This window comes from Callorhinus ursinus, unplaced genomic scaffold, assembly GCF_003265705.2.
Source record: "Callorhinus ursinus isolate GAN/ISIS: 27379988/994484 unplaced genomic scaffold, GSC_fseal_2.0 scaffold2, whole genome shotgun sequence".
NCBI classification, from domain to species: domain Eukaryota; kingdom Metazoa; phylum Chordata; class Mammalia; order Carnivora; family Otariidae; genus Callorhinus; species Callorhinus ursinus.
Window position 1 is genome coordinate 1,782,463 of NW_027397064.1, and position 18,070 is coordinate 1,800,532.

The 18,070-nt window shown below is 51.3% G+C and overlaps 1 protein-coding gene across 37 annotated transcripts in view; it reads right to left on the reverse strand.

Annotated features, from left to right (window-relative positions):
- The window catches only part of LRRFIP1 (LRR binding FLII interacting protein 1), a 141,667-nt gene that overhangs the window by 60,591 nt on the left and 63,006 nt on the right, over positions 1 to 18,070 (reverse strand). For all 37 annotated transcript variants that reach the window (XM_073876740.1, XM_073876739.1, XM_073876737.1 and 34 more), the window contains one exon: positions 3,445 to 3,531. In XM_073876740.1, coding sequence (XP_073732841.1) covers positions 3,445 to 3,531 — 87 coding nt within the window. The remainder of the gene's footprint in view (positions 1 to 3,444; positions 3,532 to 18,070) is intronic.

Below are 18,070 nucleotides of genomic sequence, written 5' to 3' on the forward strand. Positions count from 1 at the left end.
GTGGGATCACCCAGGGAGGAGGGTGACATCACCCAGGGAGCAGGGTGACATCACACAGGGAAGAGAATTAAGAAACTGGTGTTCACCAGAGGTACCTTCTCACAGGCAAAGCCAAGCTTTCCTGCTGGCCCCTCAGAACTCAAACCCACTCATGTGGAAACCCGCTCCCGCGTCTGCAAGCCCCTCTGTGGTACAGCTGAACACTGATGGGACCCCAATGACCACCTGCTTTTGTGTGAGACGTTCCTTGGAATTCAACTCAAGATACAACATCTGATTCCCAGGAACCACTTCAACGTCTTGACAATAGATGTGAAACATGTGGTTAAAATGGAGAATGTCACAATTCTAATATGTGTACGACCTCGGAGGCCAACCGTGGCGTTTTTGATCAGATCCCCGGTTTTAATCAGCTTTTCTCTGCAAAGCTGAGCTCCTCGGCCAGCACCAAATGCCGGGGACGGGCTGTGCTGCCCAGGAGCGGGGCTCTGCCAGCGCACAGGCCCAGGTTCAAATGCCCTGGGGTGGGAGACAGGGGGCTCCCCTGCCCCGTGTGCCCAGTGGGGGCTTCCTGGCCTCGTGAGGCTGCTGTGAGGGACAGTGGGAGCCGAAGGGAGCAGGGGGGGGCTTTGCTTCTAAAGGAGGCCACTCAAACATTTTCGTGGCTCAATTCTTCACTTTCGTTTTCTAAATCAAGAACTTTTGCTAAAGAACTTTGTGAGTGATAAGCCACTTATGTTATCAAGCATGTATTTAAATCAGCTCCACCCGTCATTAAGGACAGGCCATAGTTAATCTAAACACATAATTTGGAAAACAGATGTGTATATACATACCGCATAATTCATTCTTGTCTTGGTTTTGTAGAAATTTCACATCGTACTCTCGGTGAGTGTAAGTTTCTCTTACACTGGAGGACGATGATAAAATTACGATTACTAACACCATCCTGAGTGCCTCACTGTCCCCCCCCTCTGCCCAGGGCCGGCCCGTCGGCTCCAGCAGCGGGCTCAGATGCAGCCACAGGCTGCCAGAGACATCAACGCTGCTGGGATTCAGTCAACTGTGGAGAAGCTGGTAGAGCAGGAACACGTGTTGGGAAGTTCTCCCTACAAGGCTTTTACGACCTTAATATACCAAGGAACTGGCGGCCTGTTGCAGAACCAGGAGAGCGGATTAAAACCAAATGAGCCCCAAGAGGGCGGTGGCCGGGGGCCCCTGACGGTGGTGCAGCCTGCAAGGCAGAGTTCGTGGCCCAGGTTGTGGCCACCTTACCGTCCCACTGACGTGCTCCTTTCTAAAGCGGGGCGGGGGGTAGCAGCGTCCTGCACACAGTGGGTGTGCAAGCATTTGCTGAACGAACGGAAATATTCTAACGGGAAACGGACACCAGGCAGTTTGAAATAAGCATCTGAAAAAGGAAAAATATCTATTTTTAAAAACCAGTTCAGGCTAAAAGAACTTTTCCATTGGGTGGCCTCTAGTTACTATTAATACCAGCGTCTGAGTTTGCAGAAGCTGCCTGGTGTCGGGGGGGCTCCTCCAGCATGGTGACAGGGTCTCAGACAGGTACATGACAAAGTCTACAAGCAACCAGATCTATACTTTTTCTCGACCTCCCGTTCAGATACTTCTCTCCAGAAATGTTCTGGAAATGTGTCTCTGAATGATCTTCGACCATCGCTCCTGGTGAGACGTGTCCCCTAAGCTGGTGGACGGGTATCCATCAGGCCCCCATCCCGACTGGGGCCAAACCTCACCCTTAAGTGAGGTGACAGGAAGGGGTGCTTCACGGTAGTCATCAGTGCAACGGGCGAGTCCAAATCACCCACGTGAAAATTCCAGAGTGCCTATTTCCAGTTTTAAAATGACAACTGTGATTCTCGGGGGGGAAGGCACTGGGAAAATGCCAAACCCGTGCTTTGCATAAATTAAGAGAAAAAGTACAAGAAATCAAAGCAGAAGTAATTCTACAGGCAGAATATCTTAGAAACTAGACTTAGCTCTGACTGTGTTTGTATTTCTAACGAGGGGGGAGGACGTGGTGAATTACCTTCAAATATTTGTTTAGGCTTTACCCACGTTGTAAACACAGGATGAGTAGTAGCTAAAGCATTGTTGCAGGGTGGCAGCTCGCTCATCTGCTTGAGTCGCTTCCCAGGCACCGCTGGAGCGTGGTGTGGCCCTTCTCTTGGAAACCACGTCCCTCCATGTCCCCCCTCGGGGGCCCCCCTGCCCTCCCACCACTGGGCCTGTGGTTTGACTCTCCTAAGTAACAACCTGGCCTGGAGCTTCTAGCAATCTTCAATCCATTCTTCAAACCCCGGGGAAGAGGTTTCTTCCCCAGATCTGAATCTGGTCATGCCCCTTCCCTGCGTGAACCTGCCCACCATGTGGTGTGGTACCCCTCCACACGCAGGGAGTGGCAATGAGCACGTCAGGCTGGTGGCTGGGCCTCCCCCTACGGGGAATGTGAGGGCATGCGCTGGAATCTGCAAGGATTTGAAGAGAAACTGGAAATGTAGGTTTTTATCGGAAATCTCACATGCTTTAAAACACTGGCTCAGCTTTAAAATTCTGGCTATGTGAAATCAGCCCTAGGAAAAGCACCTGGCTGCCTCTCTCTGGCTCAATAAATCCAAATGTTCTGAACAAGAAAAGCCCTCGAGTGGGGTCTGGTGTGGATGCTCCAGCAGGGTGTGGCCCACAGAGAACACAGGTCTGGTAGACGGGGACTTGCTTCCTCTACCACCCTGACTTCAAGGTCACAGAAAAGCTCACTGCTCTAACCACAAGTTCAAGAGTCCTCGTGCTGTCCATATGACCTCGGCTCGAGCTCAAGATTATGAAAGTAAGTCGCAAACAACATGAACAGGTGTGTAAGCCCATGCCTGAACACTTTCCCCGGGGTGGGGGAGGGGCAGTTTCTTCCCTAACTATTCCACCATGGTGTATATTCTGTTTTCTGCATCACACGTGGGTTTCAGGCATCATGAAACTTATTAAAACAGGTAAAAGCCACAGGAGAAATATTTGTAAACAAAACAGTTTGGTGAGTTTAAAGAAGTAATATTCTGTCCTTTCACATTTTAACTCAAGAGGCTGGATATTCTAGCTGGACAGCTGGGACCTTGAGGTTCAGAACCAGCACCTCTTGGCTCCTTTCAGCCAGAAGGCTGGGCTGCATGTATGCAGGCAAGAGGCCGTGCGGGAGGCCGTCTCAGGATCTGGCAGGTTGAGGACTGGGACAGGCACGCCTGGTATCCGTGCTATGTGCACTCCCCGGCCTGACCTTGAACGAAAGTCACAGGCCCGGTGCATTCCGATCATGAGCAACGTCAAGCGGACAGGTGCCTCAATAGCAACAGGTGTCTCTGCACTTGCACGCTCTACCTAAAATAAAAATGCCCGTGAAAGGAACCAACGCAGAACTTCAAGTGTTACCTCTTTCTGCTGCCGCTCCAGCTCCTTCATTCGGATCTCTCGAGCCTCGGCGCGGGCTGCCCGCTTCGCAGCCAGCCTCGCCTCCGCCTGAAACAGATGGGAGATTTCATGAGAAGACAGACCAGTGGCTCGTTTCGTGTGAACAGTGAGGCTGTTAGTAAGAGACTTTGTTTGGGGTTTAATAAATATACAATAACACATCGCAGACTCATATGAGTTAAAGGTCATCAGGAATGACAGTAGCAGTGGTTACAGTAATAAGGATCCCTACTGTTTATGGAGCCCTTACTAAATGCCAGGCAGGCACAGGTTTGTTTTCTTTTTAAAGATTTTATTTATTTGAGAGCGAGAGACAGAGTACAAGCTGGGGGAAGGGGCAGAGGGAGAGGGAGAAGAAGACTCCCCACTGATCAGGGAGCCTGAGATGGGGTGATCCCAGAACCCTGAGACCATGACCTGAGCAGAAGACAGACGCTTCACCAACTGAGCCACGCACGCGCCCCTAAGTGGGCACAGTTCTAAGGACTTTACATATATTGTGCCATATACCCCTTGCAACAGCCTATTAGGTAGACACTATTCCCATCCCCAGTTTATAGAGGCGGGAACTATGGCACAGAGAGGGTACGTAACTTGACCAAGGTCACACAGCCTGTAAGTGGCAATGCTGGGCGGTGTGCCTTCCTCCGGAGCTACAACAGACAACTGCCCGGGGCAAAGCATTAGAGCTGGGCAGGACCACAGGCCACTGGTTCAACCCCTCCCTTTTACAGAGCAGGGCACAGGGCTGAGACTCTGACGCTGCTTTCCAAAACTCCTGTCTAGTCACCTCTCAGGACGCCCTGCTGCCCTCAGCTCCCCCCTCAAACACCTGCAGTGCTGGGCAGCTCGTCTTTCCTCAAGACAAGTAAGACCAGAGCAGGATGGTCAGTGAGACCTAGCTATCAGAAGCATTACATTAAAACAAAACAAAACAAAACATCTCCATGCAACTCTTTATCAACTTGGATAGCTATTTAGCCAAACTACTGAAGACCACTTAAAATGTTGGACCAGGGCTGACCTGCGCCCTTCAACCTGCCACTCAAACACTACTTCCCGCTTCACAGATCCTCTGTCTATTCACTATTTCAGCCGACACAGCACACGGCTCAGTGAGGACCTGGTGCAGGTGTACCCGGATTCGGGTTTTTCGGTGTCAAGCAAATGCCACCTTCTTTCCACCGTTTTTTTGGGGGAATGAATACACTTGTAATTCTCCCACCGACAGTTCTGTAGATACAGTTTCAGGTGTTAAACTAGGGCCATGAGAAGTGTGGCCAGTGGTCCAGCAAGCAGGAGGTGGCCCAAATGTCATCGCCCAGCTTCTCCCACAGGACCAGGCTCACATCAGGGGGGCGGGGCCTGGGGTCAAGGATGTCCATGTCCCCCATGCCATACTTGTACTGACTTACAAATTTATCTTCTGTCCAAATTCGAACCAAGGGTGAAAACTGACCGTAGCTGATGTGTCAGAGATTGGCTGGTGTGTGGCCTTATAAGGAATTTCTTCTGTAACTTGGTTCACTCGTGTGGTTCCTTTAACAACCCAAGCCCAGGTCCCTCAAGTCAGGGGCGGCGGCAGGAGGTGGTGTCAAGTATCACAACTGCCTCAGAACATTGATACCTTGGCGCCATTTTCAATTTTCTAAACCATGTTACGCTGTGTGAAGGGCCACTCGGGGTCTATAAAAAGATCCAGCAAAGCTCACAGGGAGGGGAAGGGAAGGTTTGTTTGATATCTGGCCATGATGAGATGCTACAGTCCCATGGCCAGGCCAGCAAGACGACTAGGCTCACCCTGAGTGCAGCCTGCTTCCCTGCCTTCCTGCGGGGAGGCCAGGGCTCCCTGCCCGCCAGCTCTGGGGCTATGTCTAAGCTGGTACAGACCAGGCCACCATAGCCTCCAGCCTGGGACCGGGGCGGGGGGAGGGCATGGAGGTGGGCGAAGAACAGGGGCGGAGCGGGAATGTGAGAAACAGGAAAGGGAACAGAAGAAGGGAGGGCTGCCAGGGGGGACACAGGCAGAGAGGAGTGTGGCAGGCCCGACTCTCAGGGGGTCCCCAAGATTCCTGCCCTGGTGCACTTGCTCCACATAATCCTCTCCCCTGGAGTGTGGGCAGCACTGTGAGTAGGAAAGATGCCCCTCCTGTGACTGGGTTTCGTCGCATGGCAAAGAGAAACGCAAAAATAATTAAGGTCCCTCATTAGCTGACTCAATCAAAAGACAGATTATCCTGGGTGGGCCTCACCTAATCAGGCGAGGCCTTTAAAAGAGGGTCTGGAAGTCAGACAGACTCTCCTGCTGGCCTGGAGAGAGCACGGTGGCCTGTGTGAGAGGACCACGTCAGGGGCCACGTGACAAGGACCAGCCGGTGGGCTGTAAGAGCCGCGAGCGGCCCCGGAAGACAGCCAGTGGGAAAATGGGACCTTGGTTTTGCAACAATAAGGAGCTGAATTGTGCCTATGACCCTGTGAGCTCGAGAGGACCTCAGGCTCCAGAAAGGACCACAGCCCGTGTGACCTGAGCAGAGGAGCCAGTAAGCTGTGCCCAGAACTGTGACCACAGAGCCTAATATGATAAATGTGTGTTTTAGGTTTCTGGATATTTGGGATATTTGTTACAGAGCAGAGATAAGGAGATAAGGAGGCGGGGTCGGCTCGCACAGGGTTAGTGTCTCCGAGCTGCGGGGGATGTGAGCACTTACACACCCGCCCTGTCCTGCCCTACTCTCATCTAGCTCTGCTTGGGACTGGGCCGAAGAGCCCTCAAGAGACCACCTACATGGACATGTAGTCCCTGACCCCTGGCGCGATCTCCCCACCAGACGGGCAGGCCTCCAAAATAACATCCCATCAGACCACATAGACTACATCCCAGCTACCCCGTGGGCCTCCCTGCACCCAGGAAAAGGCTCCCGTCATGGCCCGCCCACTCCTGTGGTCCTCATGTCCAACCCAGGACGTCTGTCCTGGCTATGAGAGGACAATGGCGCCAACAGACTAAACCCCACCAGCTCCCAACTTGAGGGACCCGGGCTGGGGATGGTAAAAAGGAACCATGTGAATGAACCAAGTCATGGAGTAAATTCCTTATGAGGACGCATCAGCCAGCCTCGGAGACACATCAACTGTAGTCAATCGACCTCAGATTAGAATTCAGAAAGGGGAAACATTTCTTTTTTCTTTTTTAAAGATTTTATTTATTTATTTGAGAGAGAGAGAATGAGAGAGAGCACAAGAGGGAAGAGGGTCAGAGGGAGAAGCAGACTCCCCGCTGAGCAGGGAGCCCGATGCGGGACTCGATCCCAGGACTCCAGGATCATGACCTGAGCCGAAGGCAGTCGCTTAACCAACTGAGCCACCCAGGCGCCCAGGGGAGAAATTTCTAATTTAGTACAACTTCAAATCCTTGCAATTGCCACCTTATGAAACACCTTCCTCTTTTAGGATTCACATGGGACTCAGGCAGGAAGCAAGATGCCCGTGATATAGGAAGTGGTAACAATCATGCTCGCTTCTGGGAATCTGGCAAATTAAAAACCAACAGACATAGAGCCCATCATTTAAACCGGTCCAGAAACTCTGCACACCCAACTTTGTGAGCACAAGACTAGACCAGCATCATAAGCCTGGCCCTGGCCTGATTTGCCTGAAGGAAAAACTAGAGAGTTCTGACAACACAATTCACCCTAAATCAATGACATTGTCAAGAACACCAAAGAGCCTGACCCAGAGCCTAAGAAACAGTGATCACCCAAATGATCCTTGCAAAATCACCAGAAAAAAATCTGTTTGATCAAGTCATTAAATGAACAAAAACTACAAAATAGCTCTGGTCCACCACAGTGAGAAGCAAACACGAATTCATTCCCCTGCAGCATTTCCTGGGAGGCCCAGCCCTGCCCTCCCATTGCCCCAGGCCAGGTAAAGGCTTTCTCTTGGCCTCCCTGTGCCTCGGGCCAATGCTCCTATGTAGGGGACAAACCCATCACCACCCGCCACTTTTGTGAAATACAAACTCACATTCTTGAGGTCACAGCCATGTCAGTTTGTAGGAGAGTTTCCAAATGCTTACTTTCACTTCTGTACTTAGCTGGTGGGGACTGCAGCTCTTGGTTATCACCAGCCCAGGCCCACCCAACCTTGCCACACCTTCAGACATGGCCAGGGAAGGACCTGCAGACCGCGGTGGGGGTCCCCAGTCTCCGGAGGAGAGAGCCAGGCCTGGGGAGTATAGTGATGTGGCGGGGGGGGGGGAGGATGTGGGACAAGGTGGAGAAGCCTGAGGGCCTGGGGTGTAGACCCTAGCTCTCAGGCCCTGTATCTGGAAGCTTATCCTGAAGGAATGTGAAGCCACTGGAGGGTTTTACAAAGGGACACAGTGGGGTCGACCTCTGAGAACCACCATTCTGGCTGAAGTGTGCGGAACGAGAAGGTGCTGAGTCTGTATGGAATCCAGGAAGCAAGCCCGTGAACGTGAAGAGGTGGGATGAAGCAAAGTGAGGCGGCCAGAGGGCACTGGAAAGTGTGCCAGGAGCCCAAGGTCCTGAGGAGAGCCCGTGTGCTCCAGCAGCCAGAGAACCCTGGTGAAGAATCCCCACGTACCACATCCGGACGCTTGTGATGCGCAGGGTGCTGCCCCAAACCTGGACGTGCCGAGCATCCAGCCTGCGGACCCCAGCACGCCTCCAGGGCCTGTGTGGGTCTCAGAGTCGGGGTGTGCCGCTACCTCGATACCCCCAAACTCCCAAACTCAGGGGAGATGACAATGGTCCATCGAAGCTGGAAGGACGAACGGAAGGGACGGAGAAAAGGAAAGGGATGGGTTTGTGGAATTTAGGACAGAAAGTACAAATGGCACAGGGGTTCAGAAAAGCAAGCTTGGAAAACAAGACGGCGCACCCCTGCCCATGAGCAGTCTGCTCCATCATTCTTCAGCCCCCATGGAACTTCCTGGCTGCTTCCCTGAGTGACCTGCGACCAAGCTCATTCTGTGACCTCAGGGCACCTGCTGGGGCAGCAGCAGGGCAAGCTGGCTGGGCCCCTCCTCCAGGGTCCTGGGCGGCCCTCTTCCCTTCCTACAAGAGCCAACAGGAGAGGGGCGCCAAGCCTTCAGCATCTGCCCTCACCGGCTCCAGAGAAGGCACAGCTCTGGGCCCCAAGCCTCCTCCCCACAGCGTTTTTGAGAACATACTAAAATATTTAAGACTGAAATAGTATCATCTCCATCAGATTGGCCTTCTGAGAACTAGGGGGAGAGGGGTCTAAAGGGCTGTACGCTGACAACTGCTGGGCCCTTCTGTCACAGTGTGCCCCCCCCCCCGAGGATCCGCACACCTGGGGATGAGTTAGAGATGCAGAACTCCCCCCCAGCCCCCCCATCAGAACCTCTGGGGTGGGGCCCAGCCAGCTGGGCTTCAACACGCTCCCAGTGTGTGTGTGTGGGGGGCAACACTTCCTCAAGTGTGGGGACCTCTGTCTTCTGTTATCCCATCTATGTTTGGGTATGTTTGACATTTTTCATAATAAATAGCAAAATTTTAAAAGGAAGGGAGAAAGGGGGAGGCAGGCAGAGAGACAGGAAGGAAGGAAAGGAAGGAGCCCCCAAACCAAAACCAGGCTCAGGGCTGCCAGAAGGTGGCCGGGGGTGTTGCTGGAAACTCCTGCAGGGCTGCACTCCCCCAGCCCCCCTGCCGCTCCCCCTGCCGCCCCCCCAGCAGGCCCCTCCAGGGTCTGGGGAGGAGCTGATCCAGCCAGGCTCCTGGCCAGAATGCAGTGTCGTCCTCTCCCCTGACGGGCCAGCCACGCCCTTCCCCCCCGGGACCCACTGCCCTGGCCTGGAACCCCACAAATGGAGCTTCAGAGCTGCTGGGCTTTTAAGCAAGGTGCCCGCTGATAATGGAAACAGTCGAGAAAAGAAGCCTCCACTCATCACCAGAGGTGCCCTAGAATAATTCTAAACAGCAGAGCCCTTGACTCCCCAGTGCCTCTGTTATAATTTATTGTACTGCAGATAGAACAGCTCTCCGATGCGAGGGTGTCGTGTGCGCTTCCAGAACTGCTGCAGACACAGAGCAGCACAGGCCTGACCCTGGGTCCTCCTCACAAGCGGCTCACACACCCCGGCTCTCCCAGCGGGGTCTCCGGAGGCACCGAGGCCCCCAGCCTGGGGTTGGCCGCAGAGGTGCACAGGTGGCCGGGGCGGGGGGGGACACATGTCTCCCCCACAAGCCCCATCCCCGCAGCATAGGCCTGACCAGGCCGGGGAGCGAAGTGAACAAACCAGGGGGCAAGCAGGAGTCCTTTAGCAGGGTCACTACGTTCTGCCCGCAGCCTCGATGGACTCCGGTTCCAGAGTGGGTTCCACACGAGCAGGACACGGGAGACGGCAGCGAGAGGAACAGCCAGAACGGGCCAGGCCTCCTGCTCAGAGCCCCGGACGGTCCGCGGTGTGACAGCCGTCCCAGGGTGCTGGCTGGAGCTCAGGGACCGCCCCGCTCGGCAAGGGACTGAGGCTGAGGAGAACTGCAAGGAGCAGTGAGGCCCTCCGCACGCCCTGCCGCCCCGGCCAACCTCACCTGCACTCCCGCCGGCTGGGGGAGATTCTGCCTGCGGGACGGGACGCTGCCCAGCCTGGGGCAGCCACACACCAGCCCCGATACCTTGTCCCCCAATCCCGAGGACATTTTGGGGGCTCGAAGAGCTCTAAGGGTGTCTGTATCTTTCTTGTAGCTCCTACCTGTTTAACTACCCGGAGGACCCCGTGCGATAATGCTCACAGAGCCACAAGGTGATGAACACCTGTGCAACGGGAGTCCCAGAGCAGGATCTGCGGCTGTGGCAGGAAGACCCGGTCACTTCCTGGAGAGCCTTGTGCTGCTTCACGGCAGCCTGGCTCCGTGCGTACGCGTCCTCGGCTTCGACGCTTTCCTAGGAGTCCGGCGGAGCATGGAATTCTATATCCCGAGACCGCGCATCCTGCGGCCACAGAAAATGGTCTCACTCTCTCTGCAACTCTGCAGTTGCTCCCAGGGGTTCCAGAACTCTACGTGGGAGCTGGATCCCGTCTGGGTTTACAAGCCCCAACTCGGGGGTGATTCTTGAGAAACGGGACTGAGATGCGCTTCTGTCCCTTCCTCCAAGGGGGCTAAGAGGCTTCTGTCCCCGACTGTCTGCATCTCCTGGGGGCTGGAAAGGCACCACAACAAGGGCTCCAGAAGCGAGCTGCCACGACTATGATGCAGAACCCTGGGCAGGCTCACGCACACTGCTGACGTGCTGCCCACGGTGGGCCACGCTCTGTGACCACGTGCGCTGCCATTCTAGAACAGGTGTTCGGGAGGAGACTGTCCCCACACATTAAGAACACCGCTGGGGTCCATGGAGAGAGGGCTGGGCCGTGGCCACACCTTAGGGACTCCAGTGACTGCCAACTCTTTGTTCTGTTTGCTCAGACGTAACGTGGAAATGAGCCACATGCAATCTGTCGGCTGTAGAGCATTCTAGAATTAGGAGGAAGTTTTGGTATTGATTGTACACATTCATTTTGGCCTTCAGGTTTTAGAATCAAGCAGAACTGAGAAACCGGACTTCTCTCCAGGCCGCATAATCTAACCAGAGCTCATCAGCTCTCAGGGAAAGGTTCGCTCCTGCGAAGGTAATAGGAATCTCGTGCAGCTGAAGCCTGAAGCTATGACAAAGAACCAATTTTGTTTGGAAACAAGCAGAGCCTTCTGTCCATGTGAGATTCTGCCCCAGGATGACAAAGGCTCACGGCTCCCGCCGGGGCAGGCTGGAAGCCACCGAATCGCTGAAGCCTGCATACACGGGCCCATGTGAAAGTGCCTCATAATGCGCTGCCCATTTCCCACCTGGAGTGGACGGCTGTGCAGAGTAACCACGAGGCTGACAGAGTTCCTTCCCAGAGTGGCCTTTGCTACAGGAAGTGGCAACAGCCAGCTTGTTTTCTGGGTAAATCCCTAATCCCTTGTGTGTGGCAGATTCTCAAGATGGGCTGCTCTTCAAAGCAACCAAGTGGAACAAGGGACGTGTTCTCCCACAGGGCCACGAACAGGGAAGGGAGCGTGCTCGCTAGCAGCTCACACACAGTGACTGGTGCCGCCTCTGTACCCTGCACCCACCACCCCGTGGCCCTCGGCCGCCATGTGCACTTCATGCCAGTCTCAAAAGACATGCTCATCTTTCCCAAACCCTTGCTTACACGATTACTGTCCGTTCCCCCAGTGAAGGGCCGCATGCTTTATGGCCATGCCTGTAAGTACAATCACCATGGAGGGGAAGATGCTTTGGGACTGCATTTGTTGATGGGGGCAGGGCCAACTCGTTAGAGGGCATTTTGGAAATGTGGGGGGCATTGTGAGGATGTCACGATGACTGGAGGCAGGCACGGATAGCATGTAAGGGGCAGGACATGGCAGGCCAAGCATCCTGCATTCAGACAGGCCTGCACATTGAAGAACTTTCCCACTGACGGTTCAGACGGAGAGAAGAAAAATAATTTTTAGATCTACAAACTGATTCCAACTTATGCATAAAATCAAAATACGATTTGCACAGTTTTAACATACATTGGATGTTCCAGGAATGCAATCAGCATTAAAATTGAGGGAAAATGACTTGGCTCTGTTCAGAACTTTCTCAAGAGTTAATGACCACTTAGGAATGTCAAGTCACCAACAGCAACAGAACGCATGGCGTCTGAGTCAGCACCACACACCTGCATCTATCTGTGTTTGCGGCTATGGCTCGGGGCACACGTTTGCACACCCATGACTGCTCCCCTGGTCTTCTGGCACACCCAGAAGGGGCTGGAGCATTTCTCTATCCAATCCACTTTCTGTTACTGAGATTCACCTTTATTTTATTTCTTTGCAATGCAACAGTTGACATATTATATTGACTTGACGTTATGTGTACCAGCAGATTTTACCACATATGAATTCCATTTCAGGTTAGCAACAAGGATGTTAAAAACTTGTTACAAAAAGGGGGCACTGGGTCCGACTGGGTTGAGAACCATAGCTTTGAAAGTGCAGAGTGGAACGGGGGAGCTGAGCCTCTCTACGGCTCGGCCGCAGTCCAAACAGCCCAGCCATAGGTTAAGGGCACGGGGCTGGAGGCTGCTGTGTGAGCCACAAATGAAACATGACACGCTTTGTCCATTTTACTTGAAGGTTTGGAAAACAGAAAGTTAAAGACTAAAGTTTAGGGGCGCCTAGGTGGCTCAGTCGGCTGAGCGTCCAACTCTTGATTTCGGCTCAGGTCATGATCTCAGGGTTGTAGGATCGAGCCCTGCATCTGGCTCTGTGTTGGGGGGTGGTGGTGGTGGTGTCTGCTTGGGATTCTTTCCCTCTGCCCCTCCCTCTGCTCACTCTCAATCTCTCTCAAATAAATAAATAAATAAATATTTTTTGTTTTAAAAGACTCAGGTTTAACTAGTTATCTACAACACCATGTTTCCATCAAAACCAAGTCCAATGAGTTCTGGAGTCGACTGTAAAATTATCAAAGAGTTTTATGATAAAACAAACACCAGCCTTCAGAGAGGTCTCTACCTTACAAGGCTTGGGCCATGGGCCTCCAGGAGCCCAGACCAGGGCACCTGGTAGAAAAGCCCAGAGCATCCAGCACCGCCTCTCCACAGGCTGGGCCACAGGGCTCCGGGTCTCTGCATGCGGAGACCACCCAGAGAGGGGCCTCAACACCCAGCCTCTGGTTCTGCTCTACTGTTTATCAGTCACATGGGCTCTGACAAACTACATCACCTTTTTTGTTGGTGGTGGTGGTGGTATTAATCATGCAATATTTATTTATTTACATCCTTCATTTTATCTTATTTCCACGGTAATTAATGTACCATACTATATTAGTTTCAGGTATACAATATAGGGATTTAACAGCTCCATACAATTACTCTGTGCTCATCATGGTAAGTGAGCTCCTTCAACCCCATCACTTACTGCCCCCCTCCAGCCCCCTCCCCTCTGGTGACCATCAGTGTGTTCTCTATAGTTAACAGTCTGTTTTTTGGAAACTGCATCACTTTTGGATGTTAGCCCTCATCATAGGGAATGGAGGAACCAGGCTATGTGATCTCTGGGAGCTTCCTTTACTTCTAAAATGCTGTGCCTGTACACCAGGGGTGAATTGTTTCTACAGTGAGACTGTCAGTTCTCTTTCCCCATTTTGCTACTAGAGATCTCCTGACTTTGCCTTCTGAATAATGAACTTCTTAAAAGCACTCCACATACCAAAATAACAAACTGGTATGATTCAGGAACAATATTATTCATGTTACTTTATAGAAAGCAATGACTAGTAACATTCATCCAAACTTTACAAACTGACATTTACCCAGTGATCCCAACACAATCTTCAGTTTAGCAACTACTCATACTGATGTGGATGAATAAACAGTTGCACAGTATCCTCCATGTGGATACATTTCTCCTCTTGCTGTTAACAGAAGAGGAGAGAGAGTTTTTTCTGAGCTGAGAGAAGGTTCACATTTCCTTCAATAGCCTCAATGTGCTGGAAAGACAAAGGAAACCATGACAGTCACAAATAACCATGTGTGACTGACAGGTGAGAGCAGCTTGGCCCCACCTGTGCGGCTGGCCCTCCAGGTGACAGGTACCCTCCAGCCTATGCATCTGGGCTCCACTCCTTTCACCTCAACCTGCTCTACAGATGGTCTTCCCTGCAAACCCCACATTTTAAGGTGTCATGAAACATTGACATTGTTCCTTCTCAGAATAAGGCTGGACACTCCGGTAGCACCAGGGCTTTCCTACACCGGGCAGCGCACACCTATTTACAACCTTCCCCCTATTCAAGCGATACTCCTGGAACCAGCCAGGAGAGAAACAGAGACTGCATCATTTCTTTTTCTTTCTTTCTTTTTTTTTTTTTTTAAGATTTTATTTATCTAAGAAAGAGAGAGATAGTGAGAGAGAGCATGAGTGGGGGAGTGGGAGAAGGAGAAGCAGGCTCCCTGGAGCAGGGAGCTGGATGTGGGGCTCGATCCCAGGACCCTGGGACCACGACTGGAGCTGAAGGCAGACGCTTAACCGACGGAGCCACCCAGGCGCCCCCAGAGGCCATCATTTCAATTCTCAGTGAGCTTATCTGTCTGGGTGGGGTGGGGTAGAGCCACACAACACCCAGGAAGGAGGCTCCTGGGGGATGCCGACACACTAAGAGTTACAAAGTTAGGGCAGTGTGAAAATAGAAAAATAGAAATTTCTGTGGCTCTTCCATTTTTACTCTTTTCCTTATTTAGAAAAATAAAGTCCACTGAAAGTTCTTTTGTCTGCGGTGCCTGCGTGGCTTAGTTGGTTAAATGTGTCTTCCCAGGGTGGGGTCCTGGGATGGAGCCCCTGTAGGGCTCCCTGCTGTGCTGGGAGTCTGCTTCTCCCTCTGCCCCTCCCCCCTGCTTGGGCTCTCGCTCTCTCTCCCTCAAATGAATAAAAAATCTTCTTTTTTAAAAGGCTTTATTTATTTGAGGGAGAGAGAGCGAGTGAGCAAAGTGGGGGGAGGAGCAGAGGGAGAGGGAGAAGTAGACTCCCCGCTGAGCAGGGAGCCCAGTGTGGGGCTTGATCGCAGGACCCTGGGATCATGGCCTGAGCTGAAGGCAGACGCTTAACTGACTGAGCCACCCAGGCGGCCCAGTAAAAAATCTTAAAAAAAGGAAAGTTCTTTTGTCTAATAACTATCAGAGAGAAAGGATATGTCTGATAAAATGAAAATGTCTCACTATGCATTCGGGGGCAAGGCCATGTGTCCTAAGAGGCTGCCTCAGTAACAAGAAATGCTTCCGCCCCACATGGGGATGTGAAACCCCAGGGGCTGCAGAGAGAAGCTCACAGCAGTAGCTGCTCGCCAGACCCTCCGTGAAGGCTACAGTGGTGACAAGTATCAGCACCAGCTCTGAGTCAGCAGGCCTGGGCCTGAGCTGGCTCTACCGCCTGCTAGCTGGGTGCACTTGGGAAAGTCCCCTGACGGTTCTGAGCCTCAGTTTCCCCTTTATCTGTATGTGGAGATAACCAAACAAGGTTCTGGCAAGGGTTAGGGAAGCTGTCTACAGAAAACATTTAGCAGGGCTGACACTGCAGGGTCTGGGGATGTTGCCTGCTATTAATACTTACACAGCATCCCCTACAGCAGCTAGGGATCCAGCAGGGCAAATTCAGCTCAGACTGAGTTCAAAGGCACTGGGAGAGGGGCGCCTGGGTGGCTCAGTTGCTTAAGTGTCTGTCTTCAGCTCAGGTCATGATCCCGGGGTCCTGGAATCGAGCCCCACACCAGGCTCCTTGCTCTGAGGGGAGCCTGCCTCTCCCCCTGCTTATGCTCTCTCTCTCTCTGACAAAGAAAATCTTCAAAAAAATAATAATAAAAATAAAGGCACTGGGAGAAGACAAGCAAGCTGAGGCACCCACCAGGAGAATGGGCACAGGGGAATTTCAGAGGAGGGAGGGGAGGTTCCCAGCCCACACCAAAAGGCCACTCTATTTCTCTTCCCCTTGGAAGATTACACACCCATTTGCCACAAAATAAAAAAGACATGAGGATCAGAAATGAGGTTGCTTTGAGAAGTCTGATTACACAAACATACAAATGAAACATTTTGGTTATAATTAAAAGTCCTCATTACAGTAATTTAAGATAAATTGCTTCCCTACTACAAAGTAGTTGTGCTTTTCGACTCAAGGCAAAACCACTTACATGGCTTTAGAACTGTCAAGTTACTGTATTAAGGAGAAAACCACTTGAACTCTGGCTCTCACCCAAATGAATGTATGAGTCTCAGAATACACATTTGTGTTGTTGTTGGTTTTCTTGTTTATTTATTCTGGAATTTGGCCAGGGGAAGGGGATTTTAGTAGTGGTCTCAATCAAATGCATGGCAATTCTGAATTACTACATCATGGATGTAGTAAAAAATGGTTGTTTAACAACGTGGAAAAAGAAGCCAATGTAATTTTATCTAGAAAATAAATAATGAAAATTTAGTAAATCCGTTCCATGAAAATTAGTTTCTTTATTTAAAAAAACAAAAACAAGATTTTGGTGGCCCAAAGTAAAAGCTGTAGGTAATAAAAACTCCTTTGCTCCCTACCCCATTCCAACCTGTAGTGGGGGTGTAACAGGCTTAATCGATAACAGGTTAGTGATTTGAACCTTATGGCCTCTAAGGTTCCAAGATTAATACTTTTAAATATGAACAGATACTTGGAAACACTGAGTAACTAGTCATAAACAATGCCTCTGCTGAGTCACATAGCCTGATTTTTCAGGGATAACAAATTCCTCCTGAACATTGCCTTTTGAGGAGCACACTTGTTGCACCAACATTTGCCCCCACAATTCTGTAGAAACTAGATAAGGACCTCTAATCAGCTAAGACTCCAATCAACTTCACTTGAGAACAGTTCTGCAACTATAAATAACTTGATTTCCTGTGCTCCCTATAAGTGGCAGTTTAGACTGCAGGGTTGGTTGTTTTTTTTTGTTTTGTTTTGTTTTAATTTGCTAAGGAGGCTTCCACTATGTTGAATTAGCTCAGGCTGAAGAGAAAGTAACTCTTAAAGCAAAAGGGAAATTTAGTCGCCATCTCTGCCCTAGGGGAACACTCTTAATCCTGTAAGAAAAGACCTTACTTCACTATTTTTGTGTCTTAACTGCTTGGGAAAGTGACCCATCTAAAACAAGGCAGATTTCCAGGGCTCAAAATCTCAGACTGAGCGACAGCCGGGCTTACCACCTTTGCACTGACTGCACCCCCCACACTGGTCAATGCTCCCGCTCGCCAAGAGCTGGGGACCTTGGCACAGCTACCTACAATGATGACATGGGGCTTGGGAGACCGTGTCCACGTTCGGCCCAGACAGGCTGTCCTCAGGACAGGACCAGTGGTTGTGAGGGCTTAGTGCTAATCAGTATGTGGAAAGAGACCAGAGGTGACACAACCCGTCATAAGCATGAGGAAGTTACAAAAGTTAAAAGAAATGTATGGTTTCTACACTCACAGAGCTCCAGGGCCAGAGCTCACTGTTGTGTAAGGCACCCCCCAACTGGCCATTCAGCACTTCCTTTTATTTTATTTTTTATTTTTTTAAAGATTTTATTTATTTATTTGACAAAGAGAACACAAGCATGGGGAGCAGCAGGCAGAGGGAGAGGGAGAAGCAGGCTCCCCTCTGAGCAAGAAGCCCGATGTGGGGCTCGATCCCAGGACCCCGATATCATGACCTGAGCTGAAGGCAGACGCTTAACTGACTGAGCCACCCAGGTGCCCCTCAGCACTTCTTTTAACCAGACCCTTAACCTCATAAAAGAAGAACTGAGTTTTACTTCTATTTCCCATGCCCCACTCTAAAATACTTTTTGCTGCTATTTACTAAAAAACAAAACAAAACAAAACTCCTATAATAGGTTTACAACTTCTTACTGGAAACCCCCGGGGCCAAATAGGTTTCAGAATTCAACGTTTTTGGATTTTAGAAGGGTAATATGTTGCATAGGCCCTTATAGTCCGTAATCACCAGAGTAACAGCCCTCAGCC